A 14,562-nucleotide genomic window follows, 5' to 3' on the forward strand; every position below is an offset into this window, starting at 1 on the left:
CACTAAAGCTTTGCACTGATGGCTGTAGTTGCTAAGCTAAAAACACAAGAAAGCTTTGCAATGATGACTGTAGTTGCTAAGCTAAAACTCCAAGTTAGCTTTGTGATTACTGTAGTTGCTAAGCTAAAAACACAAGTTATCTTTGCACTGATGACTGTAGTTGCTAAGCTAAACACACAAGTTAGCTTTGCACTGATGACTGTAGTTGCTAAGCTAAAAACACAAGTTAGCTTTGCACTGATGACTGCAGTTCCTAAGCTAAACAAATGAGCTGAAACATGGGGTAACTTTGAACTAATATCTTATGATTTGATGATGATCAGTTGCTCAGCTAAACCATGCTAGCTAGTTTTGTGCTGAATAGCTAGCTTTGAGCGAATGTCTACAGTCGCTTAAAACACAATTACTGAAGTTGCTCATGTAGACAAACAAGCTATAACACAAGTTAGCTTTGTGCTTAGTGGCAGCTAGTCAAAACTAGTCCACTGACTATTGTCGTTTCAAAGTTTGTTTTGTTCAAACAGACAAAAAACAAAAATACTTCAAACATCGATTCCTCAAAACTTGGAAAACAACTCTCAGAAAAAGCACGTTTAATAAACATAAATTACTTTATTGAAATGCAAATCCGTCGTTTACGACGTACAGGAAAGAGAAGTAAACACACAAGTATTGTACAAACTTATTTGGATGCATTGCACTGTTAAAATACTGCCATTAATGTCTCTTTGGGCTTCTGAGGTTGACGTTCAAAGGCAACCGTGGAGTGAAAGTTGAAGATCTTTGGTCCCAGTTCTTTACAAATATCAATCAAGATTCTCACAAATCTAGTGTCTGAAATAACACTGAGGTAAAAAAGGCACTTTTTTTGGCTTTTAAAGAAGAAACTATGACTAGACAAAGATTAATTTCACACATCAATTATGGCTTGAGCTCGTATTATTAACACTGTGGTAACCTTGAGTGCAGGACTGTCCACCTCACAGCAGCTCTGGAAATGAACTTTTTTATCTCTCAACTCATCAGATTAGAGACAAGGTTTATGTGTTTAGACAAAATACAGGCCGAGTCCAAACCGACGCCGTTCTTGGTCTATGACACACTTCCTCTTTCTCTTGGAGCAAGGTTAGTGGAATCACCTGCTATTCATCCAGCGAAGGTCACGAGTGAAGCACCTGTTCGCACCTCGTCCGTCCACACCACAGTACCAGGGACAGCTGTGATGTATTCCACCTCTGCAGCTGTGTCTCTGAGCTCTCATCTCCTCGTTCACTACATTTGGCTCTTTGGAATGGCACAACAGAAACAAGGGGCTGGTGTCAAGTGGGCCTTGGCTCCGGTTAGGTTTGGTCCAGCAGCCCAAATAAATGGACTATAATGGAGATTTTTTTTTTAAAAGGCTCTGTGTCGAGCGGCTTAAAAGCTTGTCGGTTCAAATCCAGAATAAGTCTCGAGTGTATCCAGGTCCCTTAAAACGGCGGCTTCATGGTGTCCGGGGGTCTCGGACCTCCTCTCGTGAGACCCCCTCATCTACCCTGAGTGTCCCTGTGGCGCTGAGACGTCTCACGCCGACGCCGAGCAGCAGCCCGAGGAGCTGTGTTTCTGTAGCAAGGACATGCGGCTGAAGGTGCGAGAGCAGACGTTGCACTGGTACTTCTTGACCTCGGCGTGGGTCTGCAGGTGGGCCCGGAGGTTGGATCGGTCGGCGAAGGCGCGGTTGCAGTGGGGACAGGAGAAGGGACGCTCACCTGGAATCAAACAAGACGTTAGTGACTGAGGACGAGCGGGTCGTCAGGAGTGCAAATGAGCGTCTGGACGTCACAAAAGACCCCGTTAACACCTCCACCTCCACACAATCGCTCTGTGGGAACTCGAGGGTCTGCCGGGGTCACTTGACTCAATCAGGACAAATGAGATTAGCACCGACAAGTCGCTGCAGGTACAACAAGAGCGCCTGCAGGGAGTCCTGACACCCTTTGTCACTTCCTGCTCCTGTTGTCGTCTCCACAGACTCCAGATAAGATACACATCGCGACAATCATTGTGTTGTCGCAACACAATGAGCGATCAATGGCTCTTGATAGCGTCAACTTTAAACTGAACCCATGGATTTAACCACTGTATTTGTGGAGGATCATCAAACTGCTCACATCAGACAAATAATACATTTTTTATTTCTCTGTTTCTACTTCGATTCTTCAAATAAATACATTTTTTATTTCTTTGTTTCTACTTCGATTCTTCAAGTAATACATTCTTTTCATTTGTTTGTGTTTGTTTCTTTCCCGTCAAAACAGATTGAAAAGAACAACAAAAAAGACAATTGTTTATTCTTACGATTTTCCAACTTTTGTTTTCTTTAAATATGAGATAGATATTAATAAAATGTAATTAACTAAGAATGTGATCCCGTCTCTCAGTTACTGATATTTGTTTGTACATAAATGTGACCCTTGACTTTATTTATGAGGTCAGAAAACTATCAAACTGCTGACATGGAAAGTTTCTGGCAGCAAAATAAGCATTTTATTTATTTGTACTTCTACTGCTAGTGCAGTTCCTGAAATACTTCTTTGTTAGTTTAGTTTTTAATAATTTAATGATGGTTTTCTTGTCGCTCAGAACTATTTTGAAGTGATTTTACATCGAATCTCTTGTTTGTTCAACGGAAACACATCTTTAAATTATAATAATGTAAAAATAAATAACAAGAGATTGACTAAGACCTTGAGCTCCTCTGTCACCTCCTGACATGCACACAGATTGTGGCCCCGGCTCACCTGTGTGGGTGCGGATGTGGCCCCGGAGCAGCCACGGTCTGGAGAAGGCTTTTCCACACGTGGTGCACACGCAGGGCAGGGTGTGTGACCGGATGTGCATCTTGAGGGCCCCCAGGCTGGTGTATTCTTTGGGACAGTGTTTGCAGAGGAAGGCGGGCCGGACGGCGGTCACGGGGGCTTCTCTCTCCTCCTCCTCCTCGGGGGGAGTCACGTGGGTCACCATCACGCCCGTGCACTTCATCCTCTGACGGGGGGCGTAGGTGTGGACGGGCTCGGGGCTCGGCGGGTCAGAGGTCCGGCCCTCGTCCTCCTCGCCACTGCTGCTGGCGTTGCTGCTGAGGCTGGAGGGCGAGCTGAGGTCCAGGGGCCCCGGGGCCGCGGAGGCTTGAGTCTGGGACGAGTAGAGTGCGGGCAGGACGTCCCACACCAGGCCCGTGGTCAGGCAGGTGTTGTACCCTGAGGGGAACTCGGCCAGAGCCAGACGCTCCAGGCAGGACTCTGAGGGGAGACACATGTTCACGGTCAGAACCACAGAAAAGTTGATCTTATAAAACTCTGAGGGTCTTATGAAACAGGGCGGTGTGGGGGTCTGTGGGTTCCTCCCACGTATTCACATCATCTAGAAACATGAATGTGAGTCTTGTCTGGTCTCGAGAGAGGAAAGTGCATCTGACAAGTCAACTGAGCAGGAATAGATCTGAGCTCCTCTCAAATGTACGCAATGATCTCAACAAAAGAGAGTCTCCTACTCACCATTCTGACTCTCCAGTTCACTGTAGTTTGGTTTCTGCCTCGCGAAATACTTCTTGACCAGGAAAGATCGAGGCATTTTCCTCAGGGGCGTTAAAAAAAAGTTGCGTAAAAAGCTGCGCTTGTTACGACGCGCCGTGGAAACAGATGACGAGTCCGAGGACTAAGAATAATTTGTTTTAAAAAAAAGAAGAGGTAAAAAAAAAGAGTTCCAATGTTCCAGAAGTTCCAGCGAGCACTTGAGCGGACAGATGTGCGCAGCTTTCCTGCAGAATGCGGCTCTGTGTTCTCAAATAGTCTGACACAGGCGTTAGGGGTGTGCTCGCCCCCGGGCCCTCCCCGCCGCCCTGGCTTGGCGCAGGAAGAAGACGCATGCCCCCCCACGCGCACGCACGCGCGCACGCACGCACGCACGCACACTAATGCTTTAATCACGTCTTCACCAAGTTAGAAGATTTTGTGAGCATCAGTTAAAACTTCTTAACTTGAAAAACTAGAAGAAGCTTGAACGACTGAAACGATTGACTTCACTTGAAACTGTTTGTAAACACGAGAACTCACAATACACCGTCAATATATCGACATATATCGTCATTAAAGAAGCTTAGTTACAGAGAAAGTAAAGGTGACTCACGCGAGTCTCGCTCAGGCCGTCGATGTATCTTTTGTCGGGGTTTGTCGCCACCTTGTGGCGAGAAATCAAACGTGCTTTAAAAATGAATTATCTTTACATTAGTGGAATAGTAAGTAAGTAAGTAAATAAGTAAGTAAGTAAGTAATTAATTAAGTAAGTAAGTAATTAGTATTTGTAGAGCGGTTTTCAAGACCAGGGTCACAAGTAAGTAAGTTATATGTTTTTAGAACAGAGAGCGTAAAACCGATCATTGAAAACATATTTTGCACAGTCAACCAACTGCTCTGGAAACAAAACAATAATAATAAGTCATTCTTTAATTTATCAAATGTATATATAACTCGGGATTTAAAAAATATATTTTATTTTCTCATGTATATTTTATGTGATAACTAAACATATGTGTCTAACAATATATTATTTTTTCACCATTTGACCTTTAAAAAAAAAAGCCTTAACTGGATATTAACAGTTAAAATACATTCATAACAATAATCTTACTGTTAACATCTAACACGCCAAATTAAAAATGATTTAAAAGCAAAATACCATTTTCATAATTTCTTCAGATTTTCTTTTTTAAAATAATAATGATAATTTTCTCAATTTTTTGTTTTGTCGTATTAGGCTTGTTTTGTTTTCAAAAAAACATAATTGTACTTATTTCTTGCCTCGGATGTTTTTCAGGGATCAATAAAGTTTTACCTTTACCTTTTATTGTTTAAATTGTTGTTTCAACTCCAGCCACTAGAGGGAGACACAGATCAATCTCCGTGAAGATTAAACAACGATTCTTCAAGTGATTCATCGAAAAATGTTGAAACTGTTGATTTCTAATATATATGTTGATTTCCGGGACTTTTGTTCAGTTATTTTATTGAATTATTATTTATTAAAGCGTGGATATTGGATCGTCATCTTCCGCTCGTTGACCCACTTTCATCTGAGTTGGATCAGAACCACAGTTTCTGCTCCGAATCAAATCGGTGCGCGAGACGGAGCCGCGGCTCCTGATTGGTGGATCCGTCTCTGTGGGCGGGTGAAGGGGCGGGGCCTCTGCAGAGTGACGTGCACGGTTTGAACGCCTGAAGACAACAGACGCGACATTGATGCGCTTTTTAAACCGTTACAACTGAACCACTGCGTTATTCTGAGCGACACCGTCTGGACTTCACTGAACAAATGTCTGCGAGGAAGTTTGAAGGACAATAAAAGCAGGTAAGATGGATTTAAAGAGAGCGTTAATCGATCCTTGAAAGATTTGATCGTTTCATGTAACTTTAACTTTTAAATGTGTCACGGATCGTAAATAAATCTGAAATAAGATGTATTTTTGTTATAACTTCTGATATTATTACGTTTTATTTCCATCTATGATGAGAATAAATGATAAACATATTAAACGTTTTAAAAAAATATGTAACGGACAATGATCAGCAACTGTAAATACAGGAGGATGTGAAAATGAGGTTAAATGTAAAATATTTGGGAGTGAATGAAGCCCCTCCCCAATTTATGTGGAACCAGATGGACCCCAACAATGACAGTGAGGGGGGGGCTTCTCTTTCATTGGCTGCTCCAGGTCAGCTGACTCAAACATCAGCTGACTTTACAAAGATATATTTTCTTAATTCAAGTCATTTTTCTCGTCCCGACAGATTCCTCCGGAGATAAACCATGTTCAAGGCCATCAGTCGTCTCTTGTTTGGAGCCGACGAGGAGAAGCAGGAGGACGTGGAGAGTTCTGAGGCGGTGGATGAAGGTTGGCTGGTGGTGCCTCACGAAGGTGCGTCACAGTCTTGACAACAAACATCTGGTTCTGCAGCCGATGGTTGGACAGATGTCAGCGTGATGGTCATGTGACGTTACAGAGGTGACCTCGACTCAGGTTCTGGACGAGCCGCTGACCTGTCGCCCCAACATCTCAGACGCGTCTTCAGACCTGGACTCTGAGAGGAGGTGAGAAGCGTCTGGAGAGAGAGTCGGATATGTTGGAATATATGTTCTGTCTCTCCTCAGTGAGGCGACCTCGACCCCCCAGGAGAACCCCAGCATCATCTCTCAGCCCCGGTACCTACCTGAGGTCACACTCAAGACCAGATCCTTTACTCCCCCACATCACCCGTCCCGTCACGCACTCCAGCAGCAGCAGAACCGTCCTCGCCACGGAGTCCAGCGTCAAACCTTCAACCTGCAGCAGCCGTCGCTGCGTCAGCTCAGCCACTGACCTCACGGCGTCCAGTATTTATGCTTCTTTTGTGTCCGAACATGTCAACGTTTGTGGTTTTAATGTCACAATAAATCTATAACTTTGTCATTTATTATGTTTTTTTCTCTTGTATTTGCTAAATACAACATATTTTGTTGTCAATGCAACATTTTACTATATATACGGTAAATATAAAACTTAATTCTTCTTATTCTCTTCATTAGTTCATTATTATGGGTTTTACTACATTTTATTGAAATATGTCAAATATCTATAAATATTCAATATATATAATGTGTATAAAGTGTTATTTTCTTCTTAAATAAATCACTTTCTAATTTTTTCAATACATGTAAATATGTTATATTATAATTAGTTATGGCCACTAAAATTATACATATATGTTTTACTATAAATATACATATATGTCTTTATAATTGTACATTTTATTTCAAATGGGACAACTTAGCAACAATCAAACTATTGTTGTATTAATGTAACTAAATAGAAGTTTGGTGCATTTTTTATTTTAGTTCTTAATAACGATTGAAACAAGACGTTCGTACATCAAGTTTATACTTAAGGTAAGGTAAGGTAAAACTTTATTGATCTTAATAAGAGATTTGTGCTCACACTAGATCCAAACATAATAATAATAACAATAACAATAATAATATAATATAATATAATATAATATAATAATAATGATAATGATAATGATAATGATAATAATAATAATAATAATAATAATAATAATAATAATAATAATAACAATAATAATATAATATAATATAATATAATATAATATAATATAATATAATATAATATAATATAATGATAATGATAATGATAATGATAATAATAATAATAATAATAATAATAGACACATTTTAATTTACGAAAATAATTGTTCAATAACAATTGAAAAAACACAAACAAGATTCCCGTCGTACACTTGGAGTAAATCACGTGAACAATTTGCTTTTTATTTTTAATCAAATAATACTTTCAAAACGTTTTTAAATTTGCAAATTAAAATGTAAATATTTAAGTGTTTTTTTTTTTCATTTGAAAGTTTTAAGTAGAAGTTTGTCCGTCACGTCTCAATGACGTCATGTGGATAGGGTCAGTATGCTGCGCTCTGATTGGTCGAGAGTAGATCGACCTGCTGTGATCGATTATGTTGATTTTCGTCTGAATTAACAGGTAAACGCAGGTATGGAAGTGTCTCCCGGATCTAAACTCAAGGAAAAGTCCACGAAGTACCGAAGTTTCGACGCTTTTCATTTATCAAACGGGATTAAAGCATCAGGTAAAGGTTTTAATGACGTTATTCTGGCGGTTTATCTTTATTTATCAACGAATCACAGAAGAACATAAATCACACTCGAGCAGAACACAATAAATACGATATTATGTTAAATATTTGCATGTTTAGAAGCTTCGTAGTTTATTCAAAACTAACTTTCCACTTCCTGGTAAACACACGTTTGGCTTTTACACTTAAATTATTTAATCTTTTAAGATCAAATCAATGTTTAAAACCACATTTTTTTTCTCTAAATGACTTTGTTCACTATGTTTTTGATACTTTTTAAGCAGAGATAAACATTTGATTTAAACAAAGGTGCTGCAGTGCATCATGGGACTTTCACTATTAAAACCTTTTATTATCAATAATTAAATCGTTTGTTTCTGTTTTGCTGTGTATTTATTTCAAGTGTCTTTTAATAACTTGATGACAAATATTTTATTTCCTCCTCAGATCAGCTCCAGGGAAGAGTTCCTGTCAAACCACTGGAGCCTCTGGACCCCAGAGACCCTCAAGACGTCTCCACTCTGGACCCGACTCTGATGCTCGTGGTCACCTCGTCCATCATCTTCACGGTCGGCGCCACCATCGCTCTGGTCCTGCACATCTACATCAGGGAACACGTGGTGAGTCGCGAGTACGACTCTGACCGGACGACTCATCCTGGTGAAGGTCCTCAGTCCAGGTCTGCTGCTGTGCGACCACGAGCTCTGCCGGGCCCTGGGTCAGACGGTGCTCCGGCGAGGAGGGTCCAGCGTGGACGCCGCCGTGGACGCCGCCGTGGCCGCGGCGCTCTGCCTCGCCGTGGTTCATCCGCACGTGTCTGGCGTCGGCGGGTGAGTGACGGAGGATCGACGCCAACAAACCACCGCAGACTCGTGTGTTCTCTCCAGAGGAGGCGTCATGATGGTGCACGACATCCACAGGAACCAGACTCGGGTCCTGGACTTCCAAGAGAAGTTCCCCAGGATGTTGAGAGAGGAGATGTCGGAGCAGAAGGTAACCATGACGACACGTCTCGTCAAAACAGTTGAACCTGGTTTGTGCAGCCAGGTCTGAGGGTCGGGGTTCCAGGTGTGATGAAGGGTTTAGGCCACGCCCACCGGCTCTACGGCAGGTAACGATGTTTACAAACTTCTTTATAAAATATATTCTAAAGATGTATTTCAGTTTATCGTGGAAAGAACTCGCGGCTCCGGCGGCTTCTCTGGCCAGAGAAGGATTTAAGGTGTCGTACAGTCTTGGTGAGTTTATGATGGAATATAAATATAATCTACTGATACGATATATAGTGATACTGTAGTAACAAGTATATATGTGTAGTATTGTCCAGTACTTGACTCTGGTGTTGTGATAGTGTAGTAACAAGTATATATGTGTAGTATTGTCCAGTACTTGACTCTGGTGTTGTGATAGTGTAGTAACAAGTATATATGTGTAGTATTGTCCAGTACTTGACTCTGGTGTTGTGATAGTGTAGTAACAAGTATATATGTGTAGTATTGTCCAGTACTTGACTCTGGTGTTGTGACAGTGTAGTAACAAGTATATATGTGTAGTATTGTCCAGTACTTGACTCTGGTGTTGTGATAGTGTAGTAACAAGTATATATGTGTAGTATTGTCCAGTACTTGACTCTGGTGTATTGATAGTGTAGTAACAAGTATATATGTGTAGTATTGTCCAGTACTTGACTCTGGTGTTGTGATAGTGTAGTAACGAGTATATATGTGTAGTATTGTCCAGTACTTGACTCTGGTGTTGTGATACTGTAGTAACAAGTATATATGTGTAGTATTGTCCAGTACTTGACTCTGGTGTTGTGATAGTGTAGTAACAAGTATATATGTGTAGTATTGTCCAGTACTTGACTCTGGTGTTGTGATAGTGTAGTAACAAGTATATATGTGTAGTATTGTCCAGTACTTGACTCTGGTGTTGTGATAGTGTAGTAACAAGTATATATGTGTAGTATTGTCCAGTACTTGACTCTGGTGTTGTGATACTGTAGTAACAAGTATATATGTGTAGTATTGTCCAGTACTTGACTCTGGTGTTGTGAGAGTGTAGTAACAAGTATATATGTGTAGTATTGTCCAGTACTTGACTCTGGTGTTGTGATAGTGTAGTAACAAGTATATATGTGTAGTATTGTCCAGTACTTGACTCTGGTGTTGTGAGAGTGTAGTAACAAGTATATATGTGTAGTATTGTCCAGTACTTGACTCTGGTGTTGTGATAGTGTAGTAACAAGTATATATGTGTAGTATTGTCCAGTACTTGACTCTGGTGTTGTGAGAGTGTAGTAACAAGTATATATGTGTAGTATTGTCCAGTACTTGACTCTGGTGTTGTGATAGTGTAGTAACAAGTATATATGTGTAGTATTGTTCAGTACTTGACTCTGGTGTTGTAGTATTTACAGACCACATGACTCTTGATGAAGTCAAGAAATATGTCCAAACATCAGCTTTAAAAGCTGCTGGACTCACTGTATCCTCTCGTCCTCAGTCATCATTCTTCCTTCTGCTGTCGTCTAGAGGCCGGAAGTTTTATTGCATGTAAATGTTAATTAATTAAAAATCAAATGAAGATGAAGATGAAGATGGTGATGGTGATGGTGATGGTGAAGATGAAGATAAAGATGAAGATGATGATGATGAAGGTGATGATGATGTTTCTACAGCCGAAGCAATAGCACAAGTTCAAGCAGAGCATCTCTCAGATCGATTCCGAGCCATGTTTCTTCCCGAGGGTCGACCTCCGGGTCAAGGGTCAGTGCTGAGGACACCTGGTCTCGCTGCCGTCCTGGAGGCAGGAATGTCGGGTTTCTACGGCGGTGACACGGCTCAAGAGATCGAAGATGAGGTGAGAGAAGAACTTCTTGAACAAGTCAAACTCCATCGTGGTCCACGGAGAAGAAACTGACTTCACCAGGAGAAAAGTCACATTTGATGCTTGTGGTCATCGTTGCAGTGCATGATGGTTATTGTAGTTATCGGCCATCGGCCTGCACTTGGCTTTAATAAGAGTAAACTCGGAGGGATGTGACGTCCATGAGTGTAGTGACCTGGGTTTAAAATACCTGATATAGTTTGTCAATCAATACTTTGATGTTTGTGTTGATGATGTTTAACGAGTGATGAATTTAAACTCATTTAAGTTTGAGTTTCCAACATATATGAAGAGAAACTGCTGGTTTAACGTTTAGTTACTTAAGTAATAAATATATATCTTTAAATATTTGACTTACATTCATTAATTAATTAATTAATTAGTTTTCTACCGCTTTATCCCTCACCGGGGTCGAGGGGAGACTGCAGTCTATCCCAGTGTCATAGGGCGAGAGGCAGGGGACACCCTGGACATGAGATAAAATCATATAAAGACGTTTCTTTGGTACTTGGGTGACTTAGGTCAGTCTGTCAAACTGAGCCTGAGAAACCTGGGTGTTGTATTTGATAAAGACATGTCTCTTGTTCAACACTGAAGAAAACTGACCAGAAACTGTTTCCTTCAACTGAGAAAAATCTCTAAACTTAGGAAAATGTTGTCGGAACATGATCTGGATCTTATAATCCATGCGTTTGTTTCTTCTCGTCTGGACTATTGTAACAGTTTGTTTTCATGTCTAAACAAGAAGGATCTGCAGCCAGAATTCTGAGCCGCTCTAGTAGAAGAACTCACATTTCTCCTTCAAACTCTTCACTGGCTGCCAGTTTCTTTCAGGATCAACTTTAAAATTCTGGTTCTTACTTTCAGATCTATTCATGGTCAGACCTTCCATCAGTGATCTGATCCTGCCTTACACCCCAGCTCGGGCTCTGAGGTCTGTGGATCAGAATCTACTTATGGTTCCACGCACACGGTTCAGGACCAGAGGAGAGAAATCTTTTCAGGCTGTTGCTCCTAAGCTTTGGAACAATCTTCTCTCTCTTTGACTTGATGGATCTACTGACTCCTTTAAGAAACATCTTAAGACGTTTCTATTTGTTCAGACTTTTCCTTGAATTTCTCGAACTCCTGTGTTGTTCTCAGTATTATCTTGATCTTTAAAGTATGTACTTTTCTGAGTATTGTTTTGATTGTTTAAGCGCTTTGTGACCCTGGTCTGGAAAAGCGCTATATAAATAAATATTACTTACTTACTTACTTTGGGTTCTATGACTATTCTAAGGGGAGCTACAGCGCCACCTGGCGCCGCCACTGATGTCTACAAGGAACTGATCCAACAGTAAAGAGTGTTGGTTTAGGAGGACAGACCTGGAGAGAAGTAATGGATCCTTTGAAGGACGACGTCAGATTCATGTTTAATTAATGCACATTTAATTGGTCACGACTAACAACAACAACAAGCTTCTTAAAAGCTAGTTTGTCGTGTTCCCTCAAGAATGAAAGTGACTGAAGCTTCGAGAGACGACGTAACGTTTGGTTCCTCGTGACGAACGACGTCCTGGTGACAGAATGTTCCTGCACAGGTGCGAGCGCACGGCGGCGTCATGAGTGACATCAGGACGTTCAGCGTGGAGGTCGACGAACCCGTGGAAGGCAGACATGAGGGTACGACGCCCGTCTCCGCCTCTTCTGATGTCACGCTGATAACATCTGTCTCAGACTTCGTGGTCCAGGCCCCGCCCTCCTGCGGCGCCGCCTTCATGCTGGCGCTCCAGCTGTCCACCAGCTTCAGGGAGAGACACGTGACCCTGAACGCATCGCAGAGCTGGAGCGTCCAGGTGACAGATCTTGTCTTTTCAGGAACTTGATTGTTTAAAGCTTGTGAGTGAAGGTTCAAGATGTTTGTTGGTATCTTCTCTCTTTGAATACATTCATCCGACTCATCCTGACCCTGATGTCGTCTCAGGTCACACGAGGGTCAAGAGTGTTTGACGACATTAAACTTGGGGTCACAGAGTTCACAGAAACATTCACACGATACGTGGAACGTAAACAGAAAAACGCCAGATCAGCACAAACACCTGTGGTTATAAAACATGACAAACATTATTAGAAACAACATTGTTTTCATTTAATGATCTTGTATATAACAATTTAATTTATTTAAGATTTGATTTTACTGTATTCTTAATTTAAAATGAATAACCATCGAAAACCTGTTAAAGGACTTTTTTTAATGTACTTGCTTCATGTTTCACTCTATGGTAGCGTTTATAGTCGGAGTCGTTGAAACAAAAGTAACAACAGACGCAGATCTGTGGAGCCGTCAGTGAACAAGGCTGACATCGATGAAATAAACACATAAAATAATGTTATATTTGCTCCTTGTTTGTATTTTCATCTTTACATCGTTAAATAAAGTCAAAATCTGCTTCTTGATGGAAAACTTTTTTGCATCAAAGGTTTTGTTTTAAATCATTATTTTATGTTGAGTTTGACATGTTTGTTTAGCGCTCGTGCTCGCTATGATGCTAATGCTAGTTAGCAACGTAGTGGGTGGTTTGTTTGTGTTTGTCAGTTTTGAGTCACTTTGAACGCGTGTTACGACTGAAACCAGTCGAATGATAAGAACTTTTCTATTTTTATATTTTCACTGTAACTTGTATTGTTTACTGCGTAAAACATGACGAACCTGCTGAACATATTTAATCTTGTTTTTCAGGCTTTAAAATCCACTCTGGCGTTCATGGAGAAACTCTCCGCCGACGCTTCTCTGACCGACCTGCTCTCAGACACGCTGAGGTCAGACCATCAATAATATCATGAACTATGTTATTGATCATGTTGTCGTGCCGTCAGATACTTCAACAGGTCCGAGGACCAGGACCTGAGCTCCTACGAAGCCAGAGCAACGGGTCAAGTGGCTGTGATGGGCTCGGACGACCTGCTGGTGCTGCTGGGAAGGTGCGGAGGTCGTGACCTCTGGTGACCTCTGCTGACCTCACAAGGAGGAAGCTGTGCATTCCTCACCTGCTCCTCTTGGCTCCGCAGCTCGTCCAGCAGAGCGTTCGGCAGCAGGATCGTGACCCGGTCCGGGATCGTCCTCAACGGCGCGGCGGCGGCGACAGGAAGTCAGGTGCTGCGACAGGAAGTCAGGTGCTGGAGCATCGAGCGGCCGACGACGACTCGCTCACGGTTGGTTGTCCTCAGGCTGGAGGGAAGCCCGTGTTGGCGCTGATGCCCATCATCGTGGTGCCGCTGAGACGCAGGTGTGGGACGTACCTGGCGCTGAGTTGCTCTGGCAGGTGCAGCCTGAAGAACCTGAACAAGGTTCGCTCACGACTCGGATCAGATTTAAAACCTGTTTGACGGACTCGTTCGCCTCAGGTGTTCGCTGACCTGTCCGACCAGGACGACACGCTTCAGGAAAACAACGACACACGTGAGTCCGAACCCTCTTGACTTCCTGTCGTCACGTGACGCGTGTTCTCTGGACCCAGGACTCGAGCGCCGGACGCTTCTCTGGGGGGTCTCGAGGAGACGCGACGCCTTCGCCGCCATCGCAGCCTGATCGTGTTGAATAAAGATCCGTGTCCATGTTTGTGTCGCCTGACCCGAGAACAGACGGAGATACAGAGGCGCTCATACCACCGCGTCACGGGACCTGTCACTCATGTCACTCATGTCACTCATGTCACTCATACCTGTCACTCATGTCACTCATACATGTCACTCATACTTGAAGCTGCTCGAACCTACAGTCGGTGAACATTGTAACTCAACAAACACACAATAAAATAATTAACTAGATCATTTAGTGTTTTTTTTGACAATATTTAAATTCTGGACTGACGACACAAAAATCCTGACAAAATGAAGTTTCATGTTTTAAACTACTTCTAGATTCATATTCTTTTAAAAGAGTAAATATTAGCTTCGATCTCACTATCGTTATGAATAAATGCATTTTCTCATAAAAGAG

The 14,562-nt window shown here is 42.0% G+C and overlaps 3 protein-coding genes across 8 annotated transcripts; 2 read left to right on the top strand and 1 right to left on the bottom strand.

Moving 5' to 3' along the window:
• Positions 1-598: 598 nt before the first annotated feature.
• snai1a (snail family zinc finger 1a) lies at positions 599-3,899 on the bottom strand. The gene is made up of 3 exons (XM_087801369.1): positions 3,534-3,899; positions 2,781-3,278; positions 599-1,748 (listed from the first exon to the last, which is right to left on the bottom strand). The coding sequence occupies exons 1-3, from the start codon at positions 3,607-3,609 to the stop codon at positions 1,564-1,566; spliced, it is 759 nt and encodes a 252-aa protein (XP_087657495.1). The 5' UTR covers positions 3,610-3,899; the 3' UTR covers positions 599-1,563.
• A 1,407-nt stretch (positions 3,900-5,306) lies between these two features.
• On the top strand, positions 5,307-6,400 carry LOC148069891 (uncharacterized). Of its 2 annotated transcripts, XM_087801408.1 has the most exons (4): positions 5,307-5,382; positions 5,823-5,950; positions 6,036-6,123; positions 6,184-6,400. In XM_087801408.1, exons 2-4 carry the CDS (start codon positions 5,842-5,844, stop codon positions 6,389-6,391), a joined length of 405 nt encoding a protein of 134 aa, XP_087657534.1. In that variant the 5' UTR covers positions 5,307-5,382; positions 5,823-5,841; the 3' UTR covers positions 6,392-6,400. The 2 variants fall into 2 exon arrangements, with proteins under 2 accessions (XP_087657534.1, XP_087657535.1); XM_087801409.1 differs by lacking the exon at positions 5,307-5,382 and having other exon boundaries at positions 5,629-5,950.
• A 1,184-nt stretch (positions 6,401-7,584) lies between these two features.
• Positions 7,585-14,390, top strand: LOC148069892 (glutathione hydrolase 7-like). 5 transcript variants are annotated; one of them, XM_087800445.1, is made up of 15 exons: positions 7,585-7,685; positions 8,139-8,311; positions 8,358-8,521; positions 8,579-8,684; positions 8,735-8,802; positions 8,856-8,929; positions 10,372-10,553; positions 12,164-12,245; positions 12,300-12,418; positions 13,303-13,382; positions 13,440-13,544; positions 13,632-13,716; positions 13,791-13,910; positions 13,968-14,022; positions 14,081-14,390. In XM_087800445.1, exons 1-15 carry the CDS (start codon positions 7,592-7,594, stop codon positions 14,149-14,151), a joined length of 1,578 nt encoding a protein of 525 aa, XP_087656571.1. In that variant the 5' UTR covers positions 7,585-7,591; the 3' UTR covers positions 14,152-14,390. The 5 variants fall into 5 exon arrangements, 4 of the variants coding, with proteins under 4 accessions (XP_087656571.1, XP_087656567.1, XP_087656569.1 ...); XM_087800441.1 differs by having other exon boundaries at positions 12,164-12,418; XM_087800443.1 differs by having other exon boundaries at positions 12,164-12,418; positions 13,791-13,885.
• The last annotated feature ends 172 nt before the right edge of the window (positions 14,391-14,562 follow it).

Source organism: Callionymus lyra, chromosome 10, assembly GCF_982586985.1.
Source record: "Callionymus lyra chromosome 10, fCalLyr1.hap1.1, whole genome shotgun sequence".
Classification (NCBI taxonomy): domain Eukaryota; kingdom Metazoa; phylum Chordata; class Actinopteri; order Syngnathiformes; family Callionymidae; genus Callionymus; species Callionymus lyra.